At 40.1% G+C, this 26,190-nt stretch overlaps 7 protein-coding genes across 7 annotated transcripts; 4 read left to right on the top strand and 3 right to left on the bottom strand.

The window, feature by feature from the left end:
- Positions 1-397: 397 nt before the first annotated feature.
- On the top strand, positions 398-2,118 carry LOC108603042 (melanization protease 1). The gene is made up of 5 exons (XM_017991461.2): positions 398-519; positions 759-922; positions 978-1,212; positions 1,274-1,846; positions 1,906-2,118. Exons 1-5 carry the CDS (start codon positions 462-464, stop codon positions 2,055-2,057), a joined length of 1,182 nt encoding a protein of 393 aa, XP_017846950.1. The 5' UTR covers positions 398-461; the 3' UTR covers positions 2,058-2,118.
- Positions 2,119-2,246: 128 nt separating this feature from the next.
- LOC108603046 (39S ribosomal protein L9, mitochondrial) lies at positions 2,247-3,150 on the top strand. The gene is made up of 2 exons (XM_017991464.1): positions 2,247-2,356; positions 2,420-3,150. Exons 1-2 carry the CDS (start codon positions 2,285-2,287, stop codon positions 3,113-3,115), a joined length of 768 nt encoding a protein of 255 aa, XP_017846953.1. The 5' UTR covers positions 2,247-2,284; the 3' UTR covers positions 3,116-3,150.
- A 190-nt stretch (positions 3,151-3,340) lies between these two features.
- On the bottom strand, positions 3,341-4,751 carry LOC108603044 (39 kDa FK506-binding nuclear protein). Its single transcript, XM_017991462.1, has 3 exons — positions 4,642-4,751; positions 4,248-4,460; positions 3,341-4,187 (listed from the first exon to the last, which is right to left on the bottom strand). Exons 1-3 carry the CDS (start codon positions 4,655-4,657, stop codon positions 3,358-3,360), a joined length of 1,059 nt encoding a protein of 352 aa, XP_017846951.1. The 5' UTR covers positions 4,658-4,751; the 3' UTR covers positions 3,341-3,357.
- Positions 4,752-4,878: 127 nt separating this feature from the next.
- Positions 4,879-9,974, top strand: LOC108603038 (cytoplasmic FMR1-interacting protein). Its single transcript, XM_017991457.1, has 10 exons — positions 4,879-5,214; positions 5,277-7,108; positions 7,169-7,342; positions 7,407-7,525; positions 7,588-7,700; positions 8,145-8,344; positions 8,409-8,944; positions 9,006-9,100; positions 9,163-9,549; positions 9,609-9,974. The coding sequence occupies exons 1-10, from the start codon at positions 5,008-5,010 to the stop codon at positions 9,819-9,821; spliced, it is 3,876 nt and encodes a 1,291-aa protein (XP_017846946.1). The 5' UTR covers positions 4,879-5,007; the 3' UTR covers positions 9,822-9,974.
- An 85-nt stretch (positions 9,975-10,059) lies between these two features.
- LOC108603045 (N-acetyl-D-glucosamine kinase) lies at positions 10,060-14,927 on the bottom strand. Its single transcript, XM_017991463.1, has 5 exons — positions 14,820-14,927; positions 14,010-14,082; positions 11,597-11,807; positions 11,311-11,536; positions 10,060-11,047 (listed from the first exon to the last, which is right to left on the bottom strand). Exons 2-5 carry the CDS (start codon positions 14,033-14,035, stop codon positions 10,455-10,457), a joined length of 1,056 nt encoding a protein of 351 aa, XP_017846952.1. The 5' UTR covers positions 14,036-14,082; positions 14,820-14,927; the 3' UTR covers positions 10,060-10,454.
- LOC108603041 (serine--tRNA ligase) lies at positions 12,435-13,823 on the top strand. Its single transcript, XM_017991460.1, has one exon. The coding sequence runs from the start codon at positions 12,486-12,488 to the stop codon at positions 13,770-13,772; it is 1,287 nt and encodes a 428-aa protein (XP_017846949.1). The 5' UTR covers positions 12,435-12,485; the 3' UTR covers positions 13,773-13,823.
- Positions 14,928-15,039: 112 nt separating the features above from the next.
- On the bottom strand, positions 15,040-16,280 carry LOC108602260 (protein FAM50 homolog). Its single transcript, XM_017990315.1, has one exon. The coding sequence runs from the start codon at positions 16,117-16,119 to the stop codon at positions 15,049-15,051; it is 1,071 nt and encodes a 356-aa protein (XP_017845804.1). The 5' UTR covers positions 16,120-16,280; the 3' UTR covers positions 15,040-15,048.
- Between the last annotated feature and the right edge of the window lie 9,910 nt (positions 16,281-26,190).

The following is a 26,190-nucleotide window of genomic DNA, read 5'->3' as shown; positions in this document are numbered from 1 at the left end:
ATTATAAGCTTAATTCAACAAAAACAATCGGTGCGTATGAGCAATATTGTTTAAGCTAATTGTTATTAGATTTTCAAGTAGAAAATAAGAATCCACTGAAGGTATGACATTCATTGATTTAAAATGCGCGCCAAAAACTCAGAAACTTAAACTTGAGTATAAGAGCAAAGAACAGTAAACCAGTAACGCCTCGTATAAGTCGCATACGCTCTTTAAGTGTCTTATACGTCTTGTTTACTATACACATGCATGCACACATATGTATTAATCCCATAATAATAGCTGATAAGCCCATCTTTCCCTCTGAATGAAATTCAATCGAAGCTTTGACGAGTATTCGATTTCGTATTTGTAGTCTTACAAAGAGCGTCTGCTCTCAGTCTCTTGTTAGCTGGCAAACTTCATACTCATTCTTACGGATACATAATTTAATTTGGGTTTTTCAAGTGTTAAGCAATATAATGAAGCTCCTGTTGGGCTTACTGCTGCTGCAAAGCACACTCCAGGGCTTTGCACAAGGTAAGCTGCTGCTCTTTTTGGGGATGCGAGGCGAGACGAGGTCAGGTGGGGCCTGGAGCTGGGGCCACGGTCGCATACAGAATCAGAATTGAGTGAGAGCTGCTAAACAAAGCAATAAAAACAACAGGTTATCAGCAATAAGCTCGACCTTACGAAAATGATTTCTTATGCCAGTTGGGGCTTTTTACATTGAATAGATGACGTCGATTCTGTTTAATTAAGTTTATTACATATTACAGAGATCTTTGGATACTGCACCACGCCATCCGAACAGACTGGCACTTGCATTTATCTAACCCAGTGCAAATACCTGTATGATATTGTACAGAAACGTGCAATCTCAGTTAGCGATCGAGCTTTCCTTTCAAACAGTCAATGCGGCTTTCGCAATGGCCAGGTTCTGGTGAGTAACATGATCTACTCGACATTTATGTTTGATAATGAAAAATTGGTTGCAGATTTGCTGTGCCAATACTCGCAGACTCGTACAGCAGCCGGTTTGGGGAAATAATGTACAAACACGGCCACAACCCCAGCCCCAACCGCAACCTCAACCCACTGCTCCCACAAAACGCTCAAATTTGCTGCCTCAAGTACCCAACTGCGGTGACAACTTTGGTGATCGTATTGTAGGTGGAGTGAATACGGGCAAAAAAGAATTCCCCTGGCTAGTGCTATTAGAATACACCAAACGTAAGTTACATTCAAGCGTAAAACACTTTATTGATTTGTATTGACATTTTTGTTAATGAAGCCGGAAATGTTATTGGACACCATTGTGGCGGCTCCTTGATCAACAATCGCTATGTTTTGACGGCTGCCCATTGTGTGTCTGCTATTCCAACTGATTGGCGGTTAACTGGGGTGCGGGTAGGAGAGTGGGATACTACAACCAATCCGGATTGCACAACGGAACGTAACGGTAAAAAGGATTGCAATGAGCCGTATGTGGATATAAAAGTCGATGAGCTTATACCACACCCGCAGTATCCTGGAAATTCGAGGGATCAGCTCCACGATATCGCTTTACTGCGTCTGAGAAGCCCAGTCACATTTTCCGACTATGCAAGACCAGTTTGCCTGCCTTCAAAGCCGGAGCACATGAATAATATTTTCCTTGGGCGCAAAATGATTGTATCCGGCTGGGGAAGAACTGAATATAATGCTACCTCGAATATTAAACAAAAAGCAGAGGTTGACTCGGTTCCATTGGCGGACTGCAATAAACGCTATTCAACACAGCGACGTACTGTTACTAATTCGCAGATCTGTGCTGGCGGAGTGGAGGGCATAGATTCATGCCGCGGCGATTCTGGAGGGCCCTTGGGTAAAATTTTTAATTTTTAACGTAAGAGATTCTTTCTGAATATTATCTTTTATTTCAAGTTATGGAGGAGTTTGAGGACGGTCATGGCAATTATTATTTAACCGGAGTTGTTTCTTATGGACCTACACCTTGTGGTCTTGCTGGTTGGCCGGGCGTTTATACACTCGTTTCAGCCTATATTGATTGGATTGAAAGTACTATTAAGCCATAAAAACACTTGTACAACATGCCGAAACATATAAAAATAAAAAAACATTTTTGAATTTCACATTGAGCGCGAAGACTTATTGATATATAGATTTCGATATATTTGTGCATAAGTTATACGGCCTCCACTCTTGGAAAAATAATCAACGCACTGCTCGATTTGTGTGTAATCTATCGATTTGCGATAGTCGGCTAGAAGTTTTATTATTTTACTTTAATATTAATTAAAATATGCTTAAAAACATCTGTTCAGTACATATAAACCTGCTTAAAAGTGCCACCGGCTTGCAGCAACAAGTGCGCGTAAGTGTTTTCATTGCAATAATATATTAGCCACATGGCATAATATTTATTGTCAACTTCCAGACCACTTTTGTGCTGAAGCGTAAATATGAACCGCTATTACACAAGACGAACGAGAAGCCCAGGCGTATGCGTGCCAAACACTTTATCTATGAGTTAGTAGAGGATACACTTGTTAAAAAGCGGCCTAACATGGAGGTGGTGCTTAAGACCTTTGTTGAAGGTGTGGGTGATAAGGGAGATGTGGTTTCTCTAAAGCCGCATTATGTGTACAACAATCTGCTTCTACCTGGGCTGGCTACCTACAAAACACCCGAAAACATAGCCAAATATTCAAAAACCGAAGAAGAAAAATCTGCGGTACAGCATAGCTCAGCATACGCTAAGCGCACGGTAAACATGCTGCAGTCTATTGTACTTGCTGTGGTTATGAACAAGGATGAGCCCTGGGTGCTAGAGCCATGGCATATAAAAGCTTCATTGCGAAAGGCTGGCTTTCATTGCAATGAAGAATGTATAACACTACCAAAGGAGCGCATTGAAGGACCTGATCTAATGAAGGAAAACAAGGAGTTTTGCTGTACTATCACAATAAACAAGTTGGAAAAAGCCTTATTGAAATGTCGCATTCATCATTGGAGTACCGATCCTAGCGAAAGATTGCCGTACGTTCTCGAGCATTGGAAATTACCGTCGGAACCATTGTTGGATGTAAGTTCGCCGGATTCAAGCGAATCGACAACTCATAAGAGTGCTTAAGCAATATTTGGGAAAACCAATAAATGTTTGTTACCTATTGAAACTGCTTTATTTTATTTAAATCAACGTGTAATAAATCAACTTTCTCACTTTACAAAAAAGAGCGCATACATTATAATGATAATAATGGAAAAATGTTTACCATGCTTGCATTGTTTCGCAAAATATGGCAAGTATATGTAGGGTAGTAGTGTATCTTAAATGCTAAAATTACGTGCCTATTGTTGAAGGAAAAAAATCATTTAGTTAACAGCCTTCAGCTCCACATCAAACACGAGTGTTGAGTTTGGTGGAATGGTTGGCGGAGAACCACGAGCGCCATAGGCCATATGAGGTGGGCAAGTGATGCGACGTTTGCCTCCAATCTTCATGCCAACGACACCAATATCCCAGCCCTTGATAACTTCTCCAGCTCCCAGACCAAACTTGAATCCGGCGCCTTTTTGCATGCTGTCAAAGGTTTTGTTGTTTGACTTCAAACGGCCGATATAGTAAACACCAACGCGCTTGCCTTGCTTAGCTTCAGGTCCATTGCCGACGGTCAAATCTTGAACTCTGACGCCGCCAGCTATGACACGCTCACCGCCAGTTGGCTTGGCTTCCTTTGCCTTTGGCTGCTCTTTCTTTTCTTCAGCAGCGGCAGCCTTCTTTTCTTTCTTTGACTTTGGCTGCTGTTGCTCAGGCTTTTTCTCATTTTTCGCAACACCATTCTGATTCTTGGCATTTGCATTAGCAGTAAGCTTGGCCTTCTTTGCCTTAGGTGTTTCATCTTCAGATTCATCTTCTTCTTCTTCATCATCATCATCATCATCATCATCCTCCTCATCTTCCTCTTCGTCACCAGATTCATCTGACTGCTCTTCTTCGCCGGAGTCACCTTCCAACAAATTTGACATGCCACCTTCTTCGTCGCTATCTTCCTCAGATTCGTCGTCATTCTCATCAGTCGCTCCCTCCTGGTGTTTTGCCAAGCTCTTGGCAATGGCCTCATATTCTGCACTGTTCTCATAATCCTCATCATCAGACTCATCAGCATCATGCAGGTAGCCGATCAATGAAACATTGGCATCGCCTACAAGGATTGAGCCACATGGATTATGTTCTTTCAGGGTACACAAATTTTATATCTTACCTGTTGTCTGGAACATGATTTTATCGCCCTTGCAGAAATTTAAGTCCAAAGAAACCTGTGGCAAACTTTTGGTAAGAGTTGCAACAATAAACTTGGTTTTGTCAGCCGTGATGTAAATTTTAGCTGTTTCACCCTCATCCACAGCAGCGCCAGAAATGTGGAACGACTTCACAATGGTTTGTGTGTACTTGCGATTAGGTTTCATGCTCAAGCCTAGTTAAAAAAATAATAAGTTTTATTAATTCTGTAATTTATGCAGAGCTAGGTAGTCCCCACGCCGCTAACACGTGGCGCTCAAAATCTACCCATCGGAGTACCTCAGCGTATACACTCGAAATACCCCTCATATGCTAGCATTGCTTCATTATTTAAAAGAAAATATATTTAATCTTACCCCAGAACATCGACATCTTGGTAATTTATTATAATATTTGCACAACTTAACAAAAAAAAACGTGATAACAGAAACCGACGCCGGCTTTCTTAGTAAAAGAAAAGTGTTAGAAAAGATGAAACCGCGGCTGGAATCAGTCAGACCAAATGCTATTCGCAAAAAATACCAGCAAGACTTACAGTATTTTTTCTGCTTTTCAGCACTAGCTGTGTAGCTTGGAAAATTGTCCAACACACTTGACAAATTTACACAAAAAAAATCTTGTATTCAGCCCCGCCTTCTTCGCTATTAATTTTTATCAGAGTTTTCGCGTTGCTGTTGTCATCGTTGAGTACGCGTTAGAGAGGTGATGACAAATAGAGCAACATGACAGAGAAGATAACGCTAGCCGATGCGCTATCCAATGTGGAGGTGCTGGATGAGATTCCGCTGCCAGATGAGCAGCCGTGCATAGAGGCACAACCCTGCTCCATTATTTACAAGGCGAATTTCGATACAAATTTCGAGGATCGCAATGGGTTCGTCACTGGTATTGCTAAGTATATCGAAGAGGCGACTACTCATGCCAATTTGGTAAGTTCTGCATTGCGTATTACGAGTACCAACTAAAGCCTCCCCCTTCCATCTCTTGTTAGAATGTTTTGTTAGATGAGGGTCAGAAACATGCCGTTATGCTGTACACCTGGCGCTGTTGCTCACGCGCTATACCACAGCCAAAATCCAACGAGCAGCCCAATCGCGTTGAGATCTATGAGAAAACAGTGGAAGTGCTTGCGCCGGAAGTGAATAAGCTGTTGAACTTTATGTACTTTCAACGCAAAGCGATTGAGGCATTCTCTGGTGAAGTAAAGCGTCTTTGTCATGCAGAGAAACGCAAGGATTTTGTATCGGAGGCATATTTATTAACTCTTGGCAAATTTATCAACATGTTTGCCGTGCTGGATGAGCTTAAGAATATGAAGTCAAGCGTGAAGAACGATTACTCCACTTACCGACGTGCAGCACAATTTCTTAAAGTAATGTCGGACTCACATACGCTGCAGGAGTCGCAAAATCTTTCCATGTTCCTGGCCACACAGAACAAAATACGAGATACCGTTAAGGATACGCTGGAAAAGATTGTTGGCTATGAAGATTTGCTATCCGATGTGGTCAACATTTGCGTGCACATGTTTGAGACAAAAATGTATTTAACTCCTGAGGAGAAACATATGCTGGTGAAAGTTATGGGCTTTGGTCTGTTTCTCATGGACAGCGATGCTTGTAACATCAACAAGCTGGATCAAAAAAAGAAGATACGCCTGGATCGGATTGACCGCATTTTCAAAAACTTAGAGGTAGTGCCGCTCTTTGGCGATATGCAAATAGCGCCATTTAATTATATCAAACGCAGCAAACACTTTGATCAAAGCAAATGGCCGCTATCCAGCTCAAATGCCATAAGTCCACAGGCTGATCTTATGGTGCACTTGCCACAAATACGCGAGGATCATGTCAAGTACATATCCGAACTGGCCAGGTATACCAATGAAGTGACCACCACAGTCAAGGAGAACCCTTCGGATGCTGAGAATCGCATTACCGCAGACTTGGCATTGCGTGGTCTACAGCTGCTCTCCGAGTGGACTAGCGTGGTGACAGAATTATATTCGTGGAAGCTACTGCACCCAACGGATCACCATCAGAACAAGGACTGCCCTGTAGAGGCGGAAGAGTATGAACGCGCCACACGCTACAATTATACTTCAGAGGAAAAGTTTGCCTTGATTGAGGTAATTGCCATGATCAAGGGTCTGCAGGTGCTCATGGCACGCATTGAGACAGTGCTCTGCGAGGCCATACGTCGCAACATTTACTCTGAGTTGCAGGACTTTGTGCAGCTAACGCTGCGCGAACCCTTGCGCAAAGCGGTGAAAAACAAAAAGGATCTTATCCGCAGCATCATTATGTCGGTGCGTGAAACATCAGCCGATTGGCAAAAGGGCTACGAGCCCACCGATGACCCCGTTGCTAAGGGAAAAAAGGATCCGGATGGCGGCTTTCGCATACATGTACCGCGTCTGAATGTTGGGCCTTCGTCCACGCAGCTCTATATGGTGCGCACCATGCTGGAGTCCTTGATTGCCGATAAGAGTGGTGGCAAGCGTACGCTACGCAAAGACATCGATGGAAACTGTCTTATGCAAATTGACACGTTTCACAAGACTTCGTTCTATTGGAGCTACTTGCTCAACTTGAGCGATACGCTGCAAAAATGTTGTGACTTATCGCAGCTCTGGTATCGTGAGTTCTACTTGGAAATGACAATGGGTCGCAAGGTGAACAAGTGTATGGTGCGCCATCAGCACAATGAGGAATGTAAGGATTTGATTACCATGGAGAAACGCATACAGTTCCCCATTGAAATGTCCATGCCCTGGATTTTAACTGATCACATATTGCAAACTAAAGAGCCCTCAATGATGGAGTAAGTGCTAATAATCTGACCTTCATTATAACTATTAACTTTACTTACATAAACTTTTAGATTTGTGCTGTATCCCTTGGATTTGTACAACGACTCTGCGCATTATGCACTTACTGTCTTCCGAAAACAATTTCTATACGACGAGGTTGAGGCTGAGGTTAATTTGTGCTTTGATCAGTTTGTCTATAAATTGAGCGAGCAAATATTTGCACACTACAAACAGCTGGCGGGCAGGTAAGGGTCCTATGAACAATATTTTCACATTCAATTGATATTAACAAATTCCACGCAAATGCAGCATTTTCCTGGACAAGCGTTTCCGTCTGGAGTGCGAGGTACTTGGTTTCAATTTCCAATCCTATCCACGCAACAATCGTTACGAAACATTACTTAAGCAACGACATGTTCAACTATTGGGTACGTTAATTAATGTTAATCTTTAGCTCATGATTAATCCATGAATTTTTATATATTATTAGGTCGCTCTATTGATTTGAACAAATTGATTACACAGCGAATTAATGCTAATATGCACAAGAGTATTGAACTGGCTATCAGTCGCTTTGAGGGCAATGATATTACCGGCATTGTGGTAAGCATATGTTATATATTAAACCACAAAAATAATCTAGAAATTTTATTTAATATTGGTTTGCTATTAATATATATTTAAGTATTATAAAGACAGGCCTATAACATGCCATAAAATTTGGCATTGAGAAATCAAAATCCTGAAGTGCTTGTATTGATTCCATATTATTGAGGCATAGTGAAATTAATTAACTTTATAAACATTGGCATATTTAATCAGACAGTTTATGGTCGCTTGCATTTTGGCCTGCGTTTGATTTCAAGTTTATTATGAATGAATATAGATGTCTATGTTCTATACTACCTTCTCTATAAAAGAAACATGAAATTTCCCTTACATATTTAAGCTCTAGCACTCACCCAAAAAGATAAGCACAGAAAACAATTATTAGAGTAGACTGAAGTACACGAACTGCGACCTTACCAAATTTCCTTGACTTTGCAGGAACTTGAGGGGCTCTTGGAAGCTAATCGTATTTGTCACAAGATGCTTAGCAAATACTTGGCTTTGGATAATTTTGATGGCATGGTCAAGGAGGCTAATCATAATGTCTTGGCGCCATATGGACGCATCACCTTGCATGTATTTGTGGAATTGAACTATGACTTTCTTGTTAATTACTGTTACAATGCAGCAACAAATCGGTGAGTGTTTGTTATTGATTGTTTAATTGTTGCAGATGTATTAAAGACTCTCTTCGCTTTGCAGATTTATACGCACTAAGGTGAATTTATCATCCTCGCAAGCAATACAGCGGGAAAAGCCGCCACAGATGTCACATTACTATTTGTGGGGTTCCAAGCAATTGAATGCTGCCTATTCCACGCAATATGGTCAATACACTGGCTTTGTTGGCGCACCACATTTCCATGCTATGTGTCGTCTGCTGGGGTATCAGGGCATTGCTGTCGTGATGGATATTATTTTAAAGGACATTGTGAAGCCATTGATACAAGGCTCATTGTTGCAATTTACCAAAACGCTTATGATTGCCATGCCCAAGTCTTGCAAGCTGCCACGTTGTGAATACGGCTCACCCGGTGTTCTCAGCTATTACCAGGCGCATCTAACGGACATTGTGCAATATCCGGACACTAAAACTGAACTGTTTCAGTCGTTCCGCGAATTTGGCAATTGCATTATCTTTTGTCTACTAATTGAGCAGGCTTTGTCGCAGGAGGAGGTGTGCGATTTGCTGCATGCAGCGCTCTTCCAAAACATTTTCCCTCGCCCATTCTGCAAAGGTTTGTTTACATTGCATTTACATTTAAAAATTAACTATAAGCTTATACACATTATGTACAGAAAACGAGAAGCCAGAGGCCAAACAGAAGCGACTTGAAGCTCAATTCGCCAACTTGCAAATTGTTTCCAATGTGGAGAAAATAGGCACAGCCAAGGTTAGTTAAAAATATTGTAATATTTAAGTTGCATGTTAATAAACATTATTTACCTTTAATAGCAAGCAATCATAGCTAGAGAAGGAGATTTATTGACACGCGAGCGTCTCTGTTGTGGCTTGAGCATCTTTGAGGTCATTTTGAATCGCGTCAAGAGCTATTTGGATGATCCTGTATGGACTGGTCCACCGCCTGCTAATGGGATTATACATGTGGACGAATGCTCTGAGTTTCATCGTCTATGGTCTGCCTTACAGTTTGTCTACTGTATACCGGTGCGCGGCACTGAGTACACTATCGAGGAATTGTTTGGTGAGGGTCTCAACTGGGCTGGCTGCATCATGATTGTGCTGCTTGGACAACAGCGTCGTTTTGAAGCGTTGGACTTTTGCTATCATATTCTGCGAGTGCAGCGTGTCGATGGCAAGAACGAAGATGTTAAGGGCATTGTAAGTTGAATATATATGCAAAATAGATTACATCAGCACTAACTACTCGTTTATTCCAGCAATTAAAAGCCATGGTGGATCGCATTCGACGCTTCCAAGTATTAAATTCACAAATATTCTCCATACTTAATAAATATCTAAAGGGCGGCGACGGTGAAGGCTCAAATGTGGAGCATGTACGATGCTTTCCACCACCGCAGCATCCATCTGTTATATCGTCCTCGTCACACTACCAGGATCCACAGAAGCTGCGGCAAAGCATGAACAATTAAATAACAATGACGCATTTAATTTAATCGTAGACACTTACGTTAATATCTAACCGCAATTATATGCAATTTATCTATGCAACTCATGGGTGTGCACCAAATTAAAAGTTTAGACTTTCTGCATGTCTGTTGGGAAATACATACATTCGATTTTATTATAATTGCTTATGTTCTTTTTTGGTAAATACTTTACAAATCATCTGCAATTCGTATTATGCAAGCAATTATATACTTATTCATAGATTTAACATTTATTACATGAAACTATGTATGTCTTGTATTATTGTAAGTGCGCCACTGCTTTTGAATTAATGCTCGTTTAGTTTCAAAGATGACAAAAATATATAAATGAAAACAGCCAAAGATAAATTCGATGTAAAACAAAGACAACACACATTCATTGGCTTGACAGCAAGTTAAACAAGAGGAAGGTAGCACATTAAAGAAACCATAGCAATGAATCTAATTGAATTGACAAACAAACATTAAAATATAAATGCTATACACAATATACTCAATACAATGAACTTTATCGAATAAAATTTTCATACGTATTTCTAACAAACATTTAACTATAGTCAATTAGTTTCACTTATTAACTAACTTGGAATGCACGCTTATAACGTTTAGTAATCTTTACTCGCAGTTGCAGGCGGCTTTGGCAATACCATTTGAAGCTGCCGCACTGCCTTTGTAGACGTACAGTACGCTGAAGTTGTCAGCATAGTTGCGTGGCAAATTGAATTTGGCGCTGTCCGCACCCAAGTAGCAAGCTCCATAGGCACTGCTTTTAGTGATTTGCACTAGTTTCAGATTAAAGGCAATACTTGTCTTTGCAAGTTCCTTTATGAAAGCCTCCTTTAGCAGATTGAAACTGCTCCAAACAGAGCCCACACATACAACGCTTAGATCGCCAGACTCCACTAGCTCCTTGCTAACACTAGGCAGCAGCGCCTTGATCATTCGTGCCAAATGCACGCCAGCCTCCTGGAAAAGCGACATGGCCAGCTGGTCACCGTTATCAGCTATTATGGCCAACTTTTTGCACAGTGTGGCAAAGAAGGGTTTATCAAACTTCGCATAGCAGTGTGTCAGCATATCGTAACGGGTTTCGATGCTGAAGTGCTCCCTAATAAGCGTCCAGGTTTGCTCAATGGGAAACCTTGATTTCTCAAAGTTGTCCAAGTGATCGAACACGACTTTCACAGCGCGATAGGATATGAACCAAGCTGTAAAAGAAGAAACACAATTTGAACTGATAGATTTCAAAAATTCAAAGTTGTTAATTTATCGTTAAAGTTTTGGAAGCCTTTTAAAGGAAAGCCAATAAAATATGACAACAAATAATGCATTGAATGGAATATTCTGTAATCTGTGGCTATGTGATGTTATCTATGAATGCTAAGCGCTAATATTAGTTTAATCACAACTAGATTGATTTTATGTCAAGGGTATGCATTGCATTGGATTTTCACAAGCTGATAACACTTACCGCCACCCTCGTCGCCTAGAAAATTACCCCATCCCCCGCAGTTGGCAGTAGAACCATCTGGATTGCGCAGCAAACAATTGGAGCCTGTGCCCGAGATAAGCACCATGCCGCCAATGGAGGAGGCGGTATACATACTGCCCATGGTATCGCTAGAAACAGCATAGCTTTTGGCCAAATTGGGAAAAGTGCTGCGCAGCTCGTGCTCCAAATCGCGATTTGTAGCTTCCTGTGGTTGTAAGGCATACATACATATTTTATATTTCAATTAGTTTTTGCAAATACTTACCTGCTCACAGCCGCTTAAACTCAGTCCCAAGCTGGCCAGTGGTGTGTCTTTGCATATGTTGGCCTCCTCCTTGGCACGCTCCACCATATCCGCAATGCGGCGAGCGCATTCGGGTATGCCAATGCCCCAGTGATTGGTGCCCAAGCCGCTGGTAGTACCCACTGCATTGCCAGTTTCATCACAGATGACTAGTCTGGAGTGTGTGGCTCCGCTGCAATTGAATTGATAATTGAGTGTACGCTGCTATTGTGTTGCCTAAAGGCCATGACCGCCAACAATTTATTGTATTTTTATACGCATGGTAGCTATTTATATGTAGTTGAAGTTAATTGAGCAATTGAAATTGTATAAAAGCGGTCTGACGTTTATTAAGTTGATTAATCTTGAGCATGGTATAATACACAAATTGTCCACACGCACTAAAAGTTTAAAAAAATGTTTCGTTAGCCTATAATTGGCCTAGATAGAGTAGAATTTGTTCTTATGAAATACAATTCGCTAGCAAGGCAAAAGATTTTAAAATGTCTTCATGGGAAACGATGAAGCTGTCAGTTAATTTATCGTTACAACTGCATAACTCAATTGAGATAAATGCTTGAATGCTTTGTGCAACGCGCAATAAATAAAAATAAAAACAACGACAAAAGTACTGTGTGGTTAGTGTGATTAAATTAAACAATTGGTTGCACGCTTCTAGTTTCCCTACTATTTGCAATATAGGCACTGTCTATCATTTTCGCGCCTTTATTCAAATAAAATTATATATTAATGCAGCGTTGCCACTGTTAAGCATAACAGAGTTGCCACCTCGTGACTTATACACCGCTCATATAACTAATTAAAGCCATTTAATGTGTTGTGCGGCAGAAAAAAGTTAAATTAATACAAAATGAAGCTGCTGATCAATACGCGTCAGCTGCTGCGGCACCCAATAATACGCTCCATGACAACAACAACACAACATAAGTCGCATGACGTAGCCTGCGAGCCACCGGCTTTAACCAGCGTACAGCTGGATGAACTGGAGCGCAATGTGCAGATGCGACACCATAAAAACAATGTGCCTCTAATACGTGAGCTTTTGAAAGTTGTTCAAGACAGCGGGCAGACGAATACTGAGGCAAGTCGTCAGCTGGCGGAGCAACTGCAGCAGTTGCCAAATGCAACACATCCACGTCTGCTGAGCTATGACAATCAGCCGCTTGAGCTGGCTAACTATGAGCATCGCGAACTGCCCAAGCAGGGTGCCAAGGAATTTTCAGAGCTGGCGCGTGCTCTTAATCTCTATCGCATGGATCATTTGGGAAACTACACGGGACACAAAAGCTACTATCTGACAGGACAATTGGCCATGCTGGAGCAGGCTATCATACAGTATGCGCTGCAGATACTTACAAATCATGGCTTTAAGCTTATCTCTGTACCGGATATACTGCCCAAAGAGATTATTGAAAGCTGTGGCATGCGCACCGAAGGCGAACGAACGCAAGTCTACAAACTGCAGACGGGGGAGTGTCTCTCGGGCACTTCGGAAATGGCGCTGGCTGGCTTCTATGCCAATAAAGTGCTGGAGGAGGAGCAGCTGCCACTTAAGCTTGCCGCCGTAAGCCGTTGCTATCGTGCCGAGACCTCGGGTTTGCATGAGGAGAAGGGCATTTACCGTGTGCATCAGTTTACGAAGGTGGAAATGTTCGCTATTACTACGTCCGAGGAATCAGAAGCTATGCTAGAGCAGTTTAAGGAAACTGAGCTAACTATGTTTAAGCAATTGGGTCTCAATTTTCGTTTGCTGGATATGCCGCCTTGTGAGTTGGGCGCACCTGCTTATCAGAAATATGACATAGAGGCATGGATGCCTGGTCGCCAGATGTGGGGCGAAATTTCTAGCTGCAGTAACTGCACGGACTACCAGGCCAAGCGACTGGGCATTCAATATAAACGGGCAAGTGATGGGCGTGTGCTTAGTACTCATACCATCAATGGCACGGCTGCGGCCATACCACGTTTACTAATTGCATTGCTAGAGTCCTATCAGCATATGGCCGCTAGCCATGCTGAGGCCATGGAGATACCCATACCAGATGCACTGGTGTCTTTTATGCACGGTCAACGCGCTATAAAGAAGAACAAGCGTATACCAGAGACAAAACTTGTAAAGTTCATTAAGGCTGCTTAAGTTTCGTTAATTAATTATTTAGAAAATATATATATTGTGCAAAATATTATCTATTGACTAAGCCTGATTCCATTGATAAGTCATTGTTAGGGTAGTATGTTGTCGCATTTTTTATCAATTGCGCACTTTGTGTAATATATTTTATATACTGTGCTCATAATGAGTTCATAAATCAAGAGCACAAATGTTGTTTGAGGTATCGGGTTACAAAACAATATTTGCAACGACCTTACTTACCCTTCAACACCGCCAAAATATCTCATTTTGTTGATATGGGCGTAGTTCAATCCTTGTTGACAAAGCAGTTATCCTGCAAAATGAATAATAATAAAGTAAATGCAACAGGTTGCTGACAGTTGGTACTTGTTGCTCTTTGTTTGCTGGCTATAATCTTATCGGGTTTCATAAGCTTTAAGCTATTCCACATAAGCTCATTCGCTAGTCAGCAGCTAACAAATATCTGCTCCCATAAGCAAAAATTAAGTGGCTGTGACTGAGTCGAATTTTAAATACACTTGCAGTCCTTAACAGATGCATATTAAATTTTAATATATGTATTTGTCAACGGCCGACATAGAGATCGAGCAAAAAAATTCTACTCGTAACCCCAATTAATCCATATTCACAAAACGGAGCATCATCATTTTTATACTCTTTATAAGCGCATAATGAAAACGAAAGTCTGTCTGTGCATGCCCCCAAAGAATGGTCACACACCCACCCATATTATTGTGAATTCGGGCATAGGTAAAGCACAGGTGAGAGTTAATAATTGACGAATACGCGGGTTTCAAAAACAAGTTTACGATAACGGAGCCCGCTCACCTTTGCCAACAGCTTGTAAACACTCATACGAAATTTGCCAACGTACTCGGTTTGTTTCGAATGCCCGCTTTAATTTATTAATTGAATGCATATCTTTCTAAACACATATACACGAACATACAGAGCTAAGCTTGCGAAATCTAAGCAAACACTATCGCACTCGCTTTGATTTTGATTTAATAGTCGAAGCTGCGCCTAACTGAATGATTTATTAATTCTTACCCGCCAATGCAGCTTTATATATAGCAGGGTTACGTCCAAACAGAACGAGGCTCACACTTAAAATATTTCAAGCAGACGCAAACATTGTTTTTTAAACGAAAACCATACAGACAGTTGAGGCCCAAGAGTGTTGCACATGTAAACAGCTGTGCGGCAGTGTTGGCAAACAAATGAAAACAGCTGATGTAAACAAATTTATTATATTTGAATATATTGTTGCGATTGAACATTATTTTTTGCTCTTGTCCTTATCCTTATCTTTAATTGTGTACTTGTCGTAGGATTTTGTCGGATCATAGGGCTCCCAGCGGCTAGCTGGAAATATATGCTTGTTTCTCTCATACCAAGATCGTAGCAAAACCTTTCCCGCGTGGGATTCTTCCTTTTCCACTGAGGCATCGCTTATCATGCGCACATCATCATGCACGTCAAACTGGAAGAGTGGGCCAGACTTGCCGCGCGCCTTTGTGACTATGAAATCGTAGAAGGAGTAATGGTGCGGCAGTATTAAATCCTCCTTGACATACATAAGCTGATCGGCCATTACGGTCTTCAACTCAATGAACTCTTTGCGCAGCAGCTCTAGACACTTTTGTAGAAACTGATAGATGGAGTTGCCCTTCTTCATTACCACATTGCGTCGATGGCCGGAGCCATCCCAGTAGCTGAAAGTTATGCTGATATCTTCGTCTTTAAGCTCTGCTTGCTGCATTACCCATTCCTGTCTCAGTTGCTCGCGGAGACGATTCTCTTGCTCTTCACGTTCGCGGTCAGGCAGAAATGATGTGTCCACATCTGGATTCTTGCAAATTTTTTTCTTTTTAATGGGTACTTCTTCAGTTTTGATCTCAGTCCACTTAACTGGTTTTGGTTTCTCGAATTTCTCATCGTCATTGTCATGTTCCTCATCTGATTTCTCTTCATCGTCATCCATATTGAATGATAGGGCCTGAATTTGTCGTTTCTGTTTGTTTTTTTCTGCCTGTATAGCTTCCAATGCGCGCTGTTTCTCCCTGTCTTTCTCATCTTTCTTTTGCGCCAGCTTTTTTTCACGTTCTCGCACAATGTCCTCCTGCTTAGCTTTCATCTCATCCAACGTGACCAGACCAATGGTCGACGACTTGAGCTGCTGCTCCACGGCATCGTAGTGTGTGGCAAACTTATTCTCGATCTTGTCTAGCTTCAGCTCCTCCTCTATTTTTTTCTTACGAAACTCAATTTCTTGTTGCTGAATCTCACGCTTTTTCATTAACTGTGCTGCACGCCCAGCTTCGCTGGCAGCACCCTTGTAGTGGGCCATTGTTTATATTTTAAGATTTCTTCGCTTTTCAGTTTAAAATGCTCTTTATTCCGAAGTAAACAAACTTCTACGTAGTGTGACTGATAATAGTATTGGACAACATTAAAATTGCATTTAGATATTATTGATAGTTACTTATCGGTGGTAGCCGATAAGTATTTTAAAATAATTGTCGCAGCTAAAGAATTAAAAGTAATACATCACTGCTAGCAGGTGTGACTGTTATTTTTCTGTGCTGTTGCGATAATAAATATTATTTTACAAATAAAAAAAGTATTTAAACTAGAAAATGAGTTAAATTCAGTTTCGCTCAATAATTACTGAAAAAGTAACTTGTTCAAATGAACTAGAGTGAATATTATTACATTATTATTACATTATGCAGCACTAACAGTGCTGGATGGCGGTAGTCTTTGAATATTGAGCTTTCCTGATTTCCGTTATGTCCTTTAAAGAGCTTTTATCAGATGGTTTGCAGGATGTTCGACAAATTCCGATGCCTTTTACAGTTTAAGCCCAACATTCGAACCAACAAGACGCGCGCGGAAACAACCAAAAGCAGCGAACGTTAAGAATAGTTTTAAAATCGAAAAGCTGACTTAAACTGTTGAAGTGAAACGTGAACTTTAATCGGGTACACATTAAGAAATTGTATATTATTTAATTATGTAAATATGCAAAGATAAAATTTTCTGCCTGAGTCCATGTGGTTGTGTATGTGTGTGGATGAGATTTTGTTTGCGTGCGTGTGTGTGTGTGATTGAGTTGTACTGCAGAAATATTCAGCGCTGAGCAAGGACATTACGGACAAAATGTTAATGCTAGTGGTGCTGCCCAACGGAAACGGAAATGACAAATTGAAATGGCATTTAAGATGAGACGAAATTACTTAAAAGATTTCATTTACAGTTTGTTTGGGCTATATACGTACATGTGTATATATTTGTATTGGCTTGATCTATAGTTTACTTTAGCGTACACTGCACTTTGATTTCAAGCCACTTGACTTGGTTGCTGTCTAGTGCTATACTTGTGCACGACTTGGGCTACTGTTCCTTGACGTTGACAATATTCATGAGCCTGAGTCATAAATTGTGGCTCGCCTGCTTGTTTATGGCTGGATAGATGGGGCTGTTGTTCCTGATGCTCCCGTCTTCGTCGTTGTTCTTGTTGTTGTTTTTGCTGTCAAGTGAAGTGCCAATAAAATCATTAACTGTTGCAACGCATTAAATTCATGACCCAGACGCTGTCGCTCATTCAGGCAACAAACATTGCCATAAAACTACAAGCACATTCACTTACCCCACCAGGACGCTCTATTGAGTCCTGTGCGTGCTCCAGCTAATTGCCAGTCAAGAGAGCTGGAGTAAAAGTACGTGCGAAAACCATAAAAGATCGTTGTGACAGGCGTCCTGTGTAATAATTAATGGCGACAATGGTTTTATCGAACACTAATTAATTTATCGGTCATTATACATAAGTGACCCACCAGACACAAACAGACAAGATTTTTGCAAATGTGTGGCTGCTGAGGAAACCTTTTGTAATTATCTTAAATTTGCGGAGGAGTCATAAAACTTTTGCCAGCAATCCAATAACAAATAAAGCAAACTCAATTTTCGACAAGTTTATGTTAGACCACAAAATTTTTGCTAGCTCTATTGTATTTGCGCTTGGCTTTGTGGCTTAAAATCGCCACTGCAATGTCCACATGTCAGTTGCACTTCACTTTCAGTGCGCACTGTTGACCAAGTGCAAAGTTTGCTTTTTAGTTGTTTTGCGGCTGAGTTCTTCACAAGGATTAAAGAGTCCCCTCTTCAGAACGCAGACGCCCCCTTACACTCAGACAAAAGCATACTAATTTAAAGTTTTAGCTGAGCACGCCCTCACCTAGTACCTACCACGCAAACTTGAGTTTAATAATTATTTGAGTGGTGTATTAAAAGTTATAGCCGAACATGCGCTAAGAACTTGTGCACAACTTGAAAAGTCGCTTAGTGCTAGCGTATAACATAAATCGATATATATTATGACTAGGCTACTAGGAGTACTAGGTGCAATTAGTGGAAATGAAGACGATACTAATGGACTTTTATTCATTTGTTAAATGAAGCCTGCGGAGTCATGTCATTAGCTGCCCGCATTGCTACGCACATTGATTTTGAATTAATATGCATATTTAACAAAGGACAAGCAGTATCTATTTATTTAGAGAAAGCAATATCAAATTTAAATAAAGCTTCGCTCTATATATTTTATTTCCAGCAATCATAACAAGTGCCATAAATTCATTGCAGTTGCACTCAACTTTTTTATTTCATTGCATGAGAAAAATCATAAAAATGCAATCAAAGTGCTTAACAGCGGGACGACCTGCACTTGTTTGTGTGTGTGTGTGTGTGGGTTTTTTATGGCTAGATTAATTTTTAACTATATACGTAAACAGTATGTATGTTTCTGAAATGTCGCGTTGTTGTCGTGCCTGTGGCAAATACATGCATGTTGTGTCTATTTTTTTATTTCAACATAAGCAGTAATTAGCGGCTAATTAATTGAATACGTGTTGTTGACGGCAAATTATTGTGTTGCTAGTTATACTTTGTAGCTCGCAGACTAAATTGAAAACTATAATATCATTAAATATCTCCTGTTCTCTATCAATATCTATATATTTTGTTTTTTGCCTACCTTGGCTTAAAAGTTTGTTTTAGGTCAGGTCTGTTTTTTATTTGATTTTTATTGCGGCTGCTTACGCCTCAGTGCAGCTGCAAAGTTTTTGAATTTTTTGACGCTGGCACAAGCGTAAAAATTAAAACAAGAACAAAAAACCAAAAAACTTGACACAATTTAAACTTTTCAGTACAAAAAATGGCAGCCAAACGAACCATTTACTCCAGCAGCTATTTGCTTTAACTCGTTTATTTGTTTTGCGGTCTTTCGCTTGGCATAGGCAAGAAAATTTGTCAATAATAAAGCCCGCTGTGCGGCAGAGCACGGCTGTAATAAAACCCTTTTTATTTGTTTCATTTTTTTTTTTTTTTTAATTTATTTACAGCATTAATAATGCGCTGGTTTTTTATTTCAATTTAGCGCGAAATGCGCACATTTGAAACAATTTGCCAAAGGCTTACACACACACACATTCACACACACACATACACAGACGTAAACACATCCGGTTGCACTTTTGCAACAAGATTTATGTAGACATTTCATAAAGCCGACAACCTGACGCATGATTTATGCGCACTTGCAGCTGTTGTTGTTTTTGTTGGTATATTTAATTAAATGGAAAAACAGTAAAATGAAAAATAATATGGCTTAAGCATTTATTTCGGGCACAGCCACAGGGCAGTCATAACGGCGCCACGCCTCCATGACTTGGCTAACGAGCCACTGCTGTGCTGATATTTTTAGCTACGCTTCTTGTCGAGATGATAGTCAACAACAAATTATGGAAAAAGTGCAACTAAAAATATGCCCTCTTTCCTTATAGATTTTGATGAGCACATTCGTTGTTTAAACAGGCGTATGCTTATTATATCACGCATACGATTTGCACTTAATACACTTTTTTGCATGCACTGCATGGCAAAGTTGTCTGTATAAATACAAATTTTATTAAGCTCAACTTTGTTGATGCGTTCACATATGTCCTTACGTACATGTGCGGCTCATTTTTTTCTCAGATGCCACATTGCATCTTCCTTAAGCGCCTGCAGTCTAAACTGAGAGAATTTGTATAGAATAATGGCTTTGTTAAGCGCAAGTTTGGTCTTAAGCTCGTCTATCATTTTAAATGAATTTTAATTTATACATGCATGTGCACATAAATTATTTACATGCCCATTGAAAACAACAACAACAACAGAATGGCAAATAAATTGCAATTTCATAAAAGTTACAAGTTGCACGCTTATTGAATGCAAAAATGTGTGTGTTTACTTTGATTGCAAATATTTGCATTAAATTTCATTACATGTATATATATATTAAAATTTCATTTTCTTTTGTAAGCTTATAGCAGGGCAGTCAATTAACATAATATCTCTGGGGTTTGATGCCAGTGCTTTTAACAATGCTGTGCTGCTGTCTATTCCATAGCAAATGCCACTTTTTCATTTATGCTTGATTGATGTCTTATACTTAGCAGCTGCAGTAGCAGTAGCTGTAACAACTAAAACAAAACGAAAAACCCGAAGCAAAACCATGCCACACGTTGATTTGTGCCACCTGACTGGGGAATTGAGGTTTGCTCCAGTACCTAGCCAAGCCAAACTGGTTTGCATCGTAAATCATAAATATGGAAAAAAGTCTTGTTCTTATTGTAGCCATCAGGCATTTATAACGTACATTTTTGTTGCTGTTTAACATGGCAAAGTTGCGCCCATTTCGATTTGTTGCACAATAGAAATATACAGTTTGATTTCGATTCTTGCAAGAAGAGCGTTCTTTTTTCTTTTTGGCTTGCTTGAGGCAGCTTGTAAGCAAATCGTTAAAATGCCCTTGCTGCTGGCTTTTACGTTTCTTATACGTTTCATTTTTATTACGTTTACGTGCCAGCATTATTTATACATAGCGGAAATATTCATTCACGCGAACTAATGAAGTGTCAAAAATGTTGCCCTCAAAACTGTGCTAAGGTTTTGCCCCCAGCCGCGAACACACTCACACACTCACACACATTGCGCACTGACCTTGAATAACTATAAAGCCAAGGCGCACACACTTGTGTGTGTAACAGTTTTAAAATAGCTTAATAAGCAAGAGCTTGCAAATGTTTGCATTCGAAAGCGCAGGCAAGCAAACAAATATAAACGCGTCCAGCTATCTCACTCTCACTGTCTCCTTGCTGCATGCGTATGTATGTGTATGTGTGTCTGTGTACGGTCTACTGAATATATGAATGATACTCGAATGCCAGCCAAATAGTCAAGTGTCTGGGCCAGGCGCTTGACAGGCCAAGCGTCGCCTTCACTTACTCGCGCGCTGTATCTTTGCGTCATATCATTTGTTCGCCCATCAGCACCAGCGCGTAATTTAATGCCACACACACACACACACACAATATATCGATCTCAAGCTAGACTGCATCTAAATTACAATTAGACCAAATTTTGTGTACACGTACACAGGCAAAAACTTAATTGCAGTTTGCTGAAATACTTAGTTTGAATTAACTATCGATAACAGATAACTGCTCGATAGCGAAGATAGCAATACAGCTTATTTAAACTAATTGCTGTTGACAACCTAGCTTTGTATTATTATTTCTTTTTCATTATGTATAGTCAAGTGACTCGCATTTTCTCGCTGTGCATGACTGAAACAAAGCCGTCTTGTGCTTATGGCAATGAAATGAAACGTAATTGTTTTTGTGGCTTGCTGTCGCTGGCACCAACTCGCTTCATCCCCTTCAGATACAGCTATAGCTGTATCTATTTTAATTTCTATGTGTCTGAATCTTCGCATGTTTTTGTAGTATTGTGTATTGGCGCATTTTTGTACTTTGATTTGTTGTTGTTTGTGCTAAAGCTTTTGTGGCCCAATCTGAGTGTGTATTTTAGCCTTAGTCTGCCAGTTATTTAATATGTTGTCGGTCTGCTGGGAGACTTGGTTAATAGGCAAAATAGACTTGATATTGTTAATATTGTTTACCTGCAACATACATATTATGTACATTTATTTATATAGATGGTTAAGTAGCGTTTATGCCTGCAGTATTTACCTCTGAGCTCGGTGTCAAAGAGGCCTTAAAAAAACTGGTTTATGTCAGCTCCATGTACATATTAGAGCTTAAAGCTGCCTGGCATGTCACTCGCCAGGATTTGTTTGCTGAAGCGTGTTTTGTTTGTTTACCAATACGGTACATATATATTAGATGTATATACTTTACATGTATTTACAACGCAAACAGCTGCGCTGCTTTGCTGCGCCTTGGCGCATATTTTCCTATTCAATTTTAGCTTGTTGTTATCTACCTCTCTCCCCGTGTGTTGTGTACTTTGTCAATTTGTGTATTGCGTGCTGTAAGGCGCGCTTCACACAAAAAAAAAGAAAAACATTTAAATCGCTCGTGCCCAAAGCAATGCCAATCAACACGCATACGCCGTGTGTTACCGTGTGGTTATTTATGTGAGTAGAGTACGCGCTGTAGCCGCTCGTAAAGTTGGCACACGCGAAGCGATTTACTGACGCTTAGACAAAAGACATACGTGTGTGTGTCTCTCTCTCACTGTGTGGGAGCTCGTATGGGTTAAACCGCCGTAAGTCTAATAGCAGCCAACTGGTCTTTAGCCTGGTAATTTACGAGCCTGCTGTTGGCCACTGATAAATGTCAAAATGCTCTTTTGGGCCAAATTGTAACTTAGTATTTTAGCATAAATATTCATACACAAGCCACTATTTTAGCTAATATATTTTGGGGCGTGTTATAGCCGAGCATTAATTAATTTATGTCAAGCGAAAGCAACTGCTCAATTGCCTAAAGTTAGACAACGAGTTCTGTCACCAAGCAAAGCATAATTGCATCTATGGCAATCGATTGATGCTGATAACAGAGCCAATTCAAATGAAATCGCTCGGGCGTGCAACAACGCATACGCATGATGCTGTTGTTGCCTACAATGTTCTCTAAATGGAAACCAATTGCCAATTAAGCGCTCTAGCAGTTGTAGGCGGGAATGGTCTGCGGCAGTTCGGCTTAGGCAACCACAATCAATATGAACGAACTGAGGCAGTGTTGGGTCCAATGTTTGTCTCTCGCTCTCTGAGTTTGCATATTGAAACATTTGATTTATGAAAAACATTAATTGTGTTTCTTGTGCCGGAAATTTAATTATCAAATTGACTTTCATCTACATAGGGCACACCCACTCTCACTCTCACTCACACTCACAAAACTAATTAGTTTCCATTTAACACATTGGCAAACACTTGCTGTGGAAGCTCTCAAGTTTATTTAAATTACAACAATATTTGCTTAGCATGCTGTTTATTACAATAGATGGATTAGTTTCCCACTTAATTCATAGTCTCGCAAAGTTATAAGCGGTAAGCTTATACTAACCGTATTCCCCTAGCTGTTGCTCATTGTTCGTCTTATCACATTTCTGCCTGCAGTTATTTTTTACGCTCCAACGCACTCGCACAACAGTGCGTCATACTAAATGCACACGTGCATGCTAATACAGTGGACATGGAAAGTCTGCTATTGGCATATGAAATATATATCTATAAATGACAAAAATAAATTGATAAAGAACTTAAAAGCGAGAGGGGGGGAGTTGTTTGTGAGCAGCGTGAGTTCAAGCGACTTTTTGGATATTTGCAAATTTGAAAAGCTGAAGCTCCGCCAAAAGAAGTTGATTCAAGGAATCTCAAATTAAATTCTTTCAAATACGTTAGTATTAAATGTAAATACCTTGCGCTAATTTCCTCTTTGCTAAGTTAGTAAGTTAGAAGCTCTGCAATCTCTCTCCTGCAATTTACATTTAATTGTTAAATTACTCTTTAGTCTTTAATTTAAACCAAATGTGGGTATACTTAGTACTTGCTCCAAGCAATTGCTTTGCAAGTTGTTTGATACTTGTTACTTACTTATATTATAGTTACTTTGTAAGTTTGATGGAAAATTTGGCTTGGGCGAAAATGCTCAACTTGTAGCAATTAGCGAGTGTCCATTGTATGCCAACAGTATTCCATTCAACGCAAACGCACGAACACTTCATTTGCAGTCTTTGTTACAGCGTTTCATTGTTGATTAGCTGCGCTTTGTGCGAATTCCGCGAAACAGCGAGCGCTAAGTGAATTTGCGAGCTGGACTGGACGGACAGACAGACTCGCTTTAAATTGATGAACATTTTATGCGCTTGCAAAACATTTACTCTTTTGTAAATTAGCTTTTATTTTAGCTAGTTACAGTTGAGAAAAGCGCATAAATCAAAAAAACGAAAATGCAAGTTTGTAAAATGAAATTGATTACTGCACTAGAGGCAAAGGGCAAAAGCACTTTTTGCCAAAATAAATAAATTCACATGTAGTAGGTATGGCCAACGGCCACAGCAACTACCATTTCTTGATGTTGCTGTTGTTGTAGTTAGCTGATTGTTTGTTGCGATGATGGGCACTTTACGTTTGCTGCACTCCAGAAAATTTCAATTGAAAATCCAACATGCACAGAATGCACAGCATACGGCATATTCTCATTTTTATCATATATGTATGTATAGAGTCATAATTGCAAATGGCATGGCCCAACACATATGTGTTTGTTTGTGTGTGTGTGTCCATGGGCGTGTTGTGATGTTTGTTCTGTTTTGTTGGCGGCGGCGGCTGTTGCTAGCAGTGGGGCATGAAATCGCTGTAACCTTTTTTTATGCTCGACTGTCGCTTAGCTGAATGACTAGCTGCTTGCCCTTGTCACAGATATGTACCATACTATTGTGCTATATATGGCTTTATGCATGTGTGTGTGTGCGAGTGTAGGGGTGTCTCAATTGTCTTGTGCCCGAAAGCTATTTGGCATTAGAGAAGCGGCCAAGGCAAAGACAAAGTCAGCCAGGCAAAAACAAACGACCAACTAGCGAAAAACAAACACATACATTTGGCTACTGTATGCATGTCTATGTGTGTGTGTGTGTGTGTGTGTATGTGTCTATATGCTTAGCCGGTCAATGGTGGCATAGAATTTCCAACGCAACGCGCATTGAACAAAAACCAACCAGCTTAAGCCATAAATGCTGCCCAGCAAACGGAAAAAGAAAACAAACTCTTAGTAATGCCCTAAATCTCTCGCACACACACACACACACACACACACACAATATCGTATGAGTGTTTGTTTTGCTTTACAATAAGCATACGCCTAGTTGTACAGCTGCATATGATAAGCTATGTTTAAACGTTTAAGACTAATTGATATAATAAAATTTAATTTAAGGCAGCTCAGCTGCTATTTCAGCTCACACACACACACACACACACTCACGTTTAGTTAGTTGGCTTATTTTTAGTCATTTCCCTGCCCTTTGTTGGCAACTACTAAATACAATGCCCAGTCGGCTGCGCGTTAACTTTAGAAGCGTGCAAAGCAACTACTACGTGCGATAAGCCTGCGTTATCCTTTTGTCAACTGTAGGCGTTGTTAACACGTCGCATATTCTGGCATTATTTATGCCCGCTTCGTTGCTCGTTTTGCATGCTTTGTCTTGAGCCGACGGGGCTATTTATACTTGAAAATGTGCGCCATTGTGACTTGGAATTATAGCCAAGTGTTAATATTGTTGGGGGCATTCAAGAGATAAAGCCATACATTTTACTTATGGCTAACATGAAATTGCCGCTGGCTTCTAATTGGCGACTGGTGTCGGTGTCGTTCAAGTTCTCGTTCTCGCTCTCGTTCTTCTTCTTGTTATTGTCTCGAGTGTCGAGTGGCAGCTAACTTGATGTGGGCAGACAAAGCGAGCGCATAACAAAGTGTCAGAAGTGGCAGCATGGGGCATTGGCAACAATAAGCGGCTAAAAGGCTCTAGGCCATGTCTGAGGCGCTGAGATAGGGACTTGGCTGGCCCCTCGATTAATTGTGAATTGTGATATCTGTTATCTGTTGCCTGGCTATAAACTTAATCAGCAAAGATGCCTAATTGGCTGATAAATAGATGAAGCCAACGGAACACATCAATTATGGTTTATTTTAAAATGAAAAACTTATTTACTTTACTAATTGACTTAATGGAATTTGTGTAAGGGTTTGATATAGTTCAACAGCGTGAAAGGGAAAGGAATATATTTCAAGCGGCGATTTATTTAGCATTTATTATTGACAAAATGGTAAATAGAGTTAAAAGAAATTAAATATGCTTAGAGTTCATCAATTTACATAATTGTAAAGCTAAAAAGGGTCAACTTTTTGCTAAATTGTGAACAAATATATTTTATTTATACTGGAGCATCTAACTTTTTAGAATTTTATTTAAATCACTTTTAATATGTTTTTTTTTTTTGGTTCGACCTTTAAATCAAAAAGTTCATGCTTTAGTATACACTACCGAATTTTTAAAACGAAAGTTT

The sequence above is a fragment of the Drosophila busckii genome, chromosome 3R, assembly GCF_011750605.1.
Source record: "Drosophila busckii strain San Diego stock center, stock number 13000-0081.31 chromosome 3R, ASM1175060v1, whole genome shotgun sequence".
Classification (NCBI taxonomy): domain Eukaryota; kingdom Metazoa; phylum Arthropoda; class Insecta; order Diptera; family Drosophilidae; genus Drosophila; species Drosophila busckii.
This window is presented reverse-complemented; position numbering and strand designations above follow the sequence as displayed.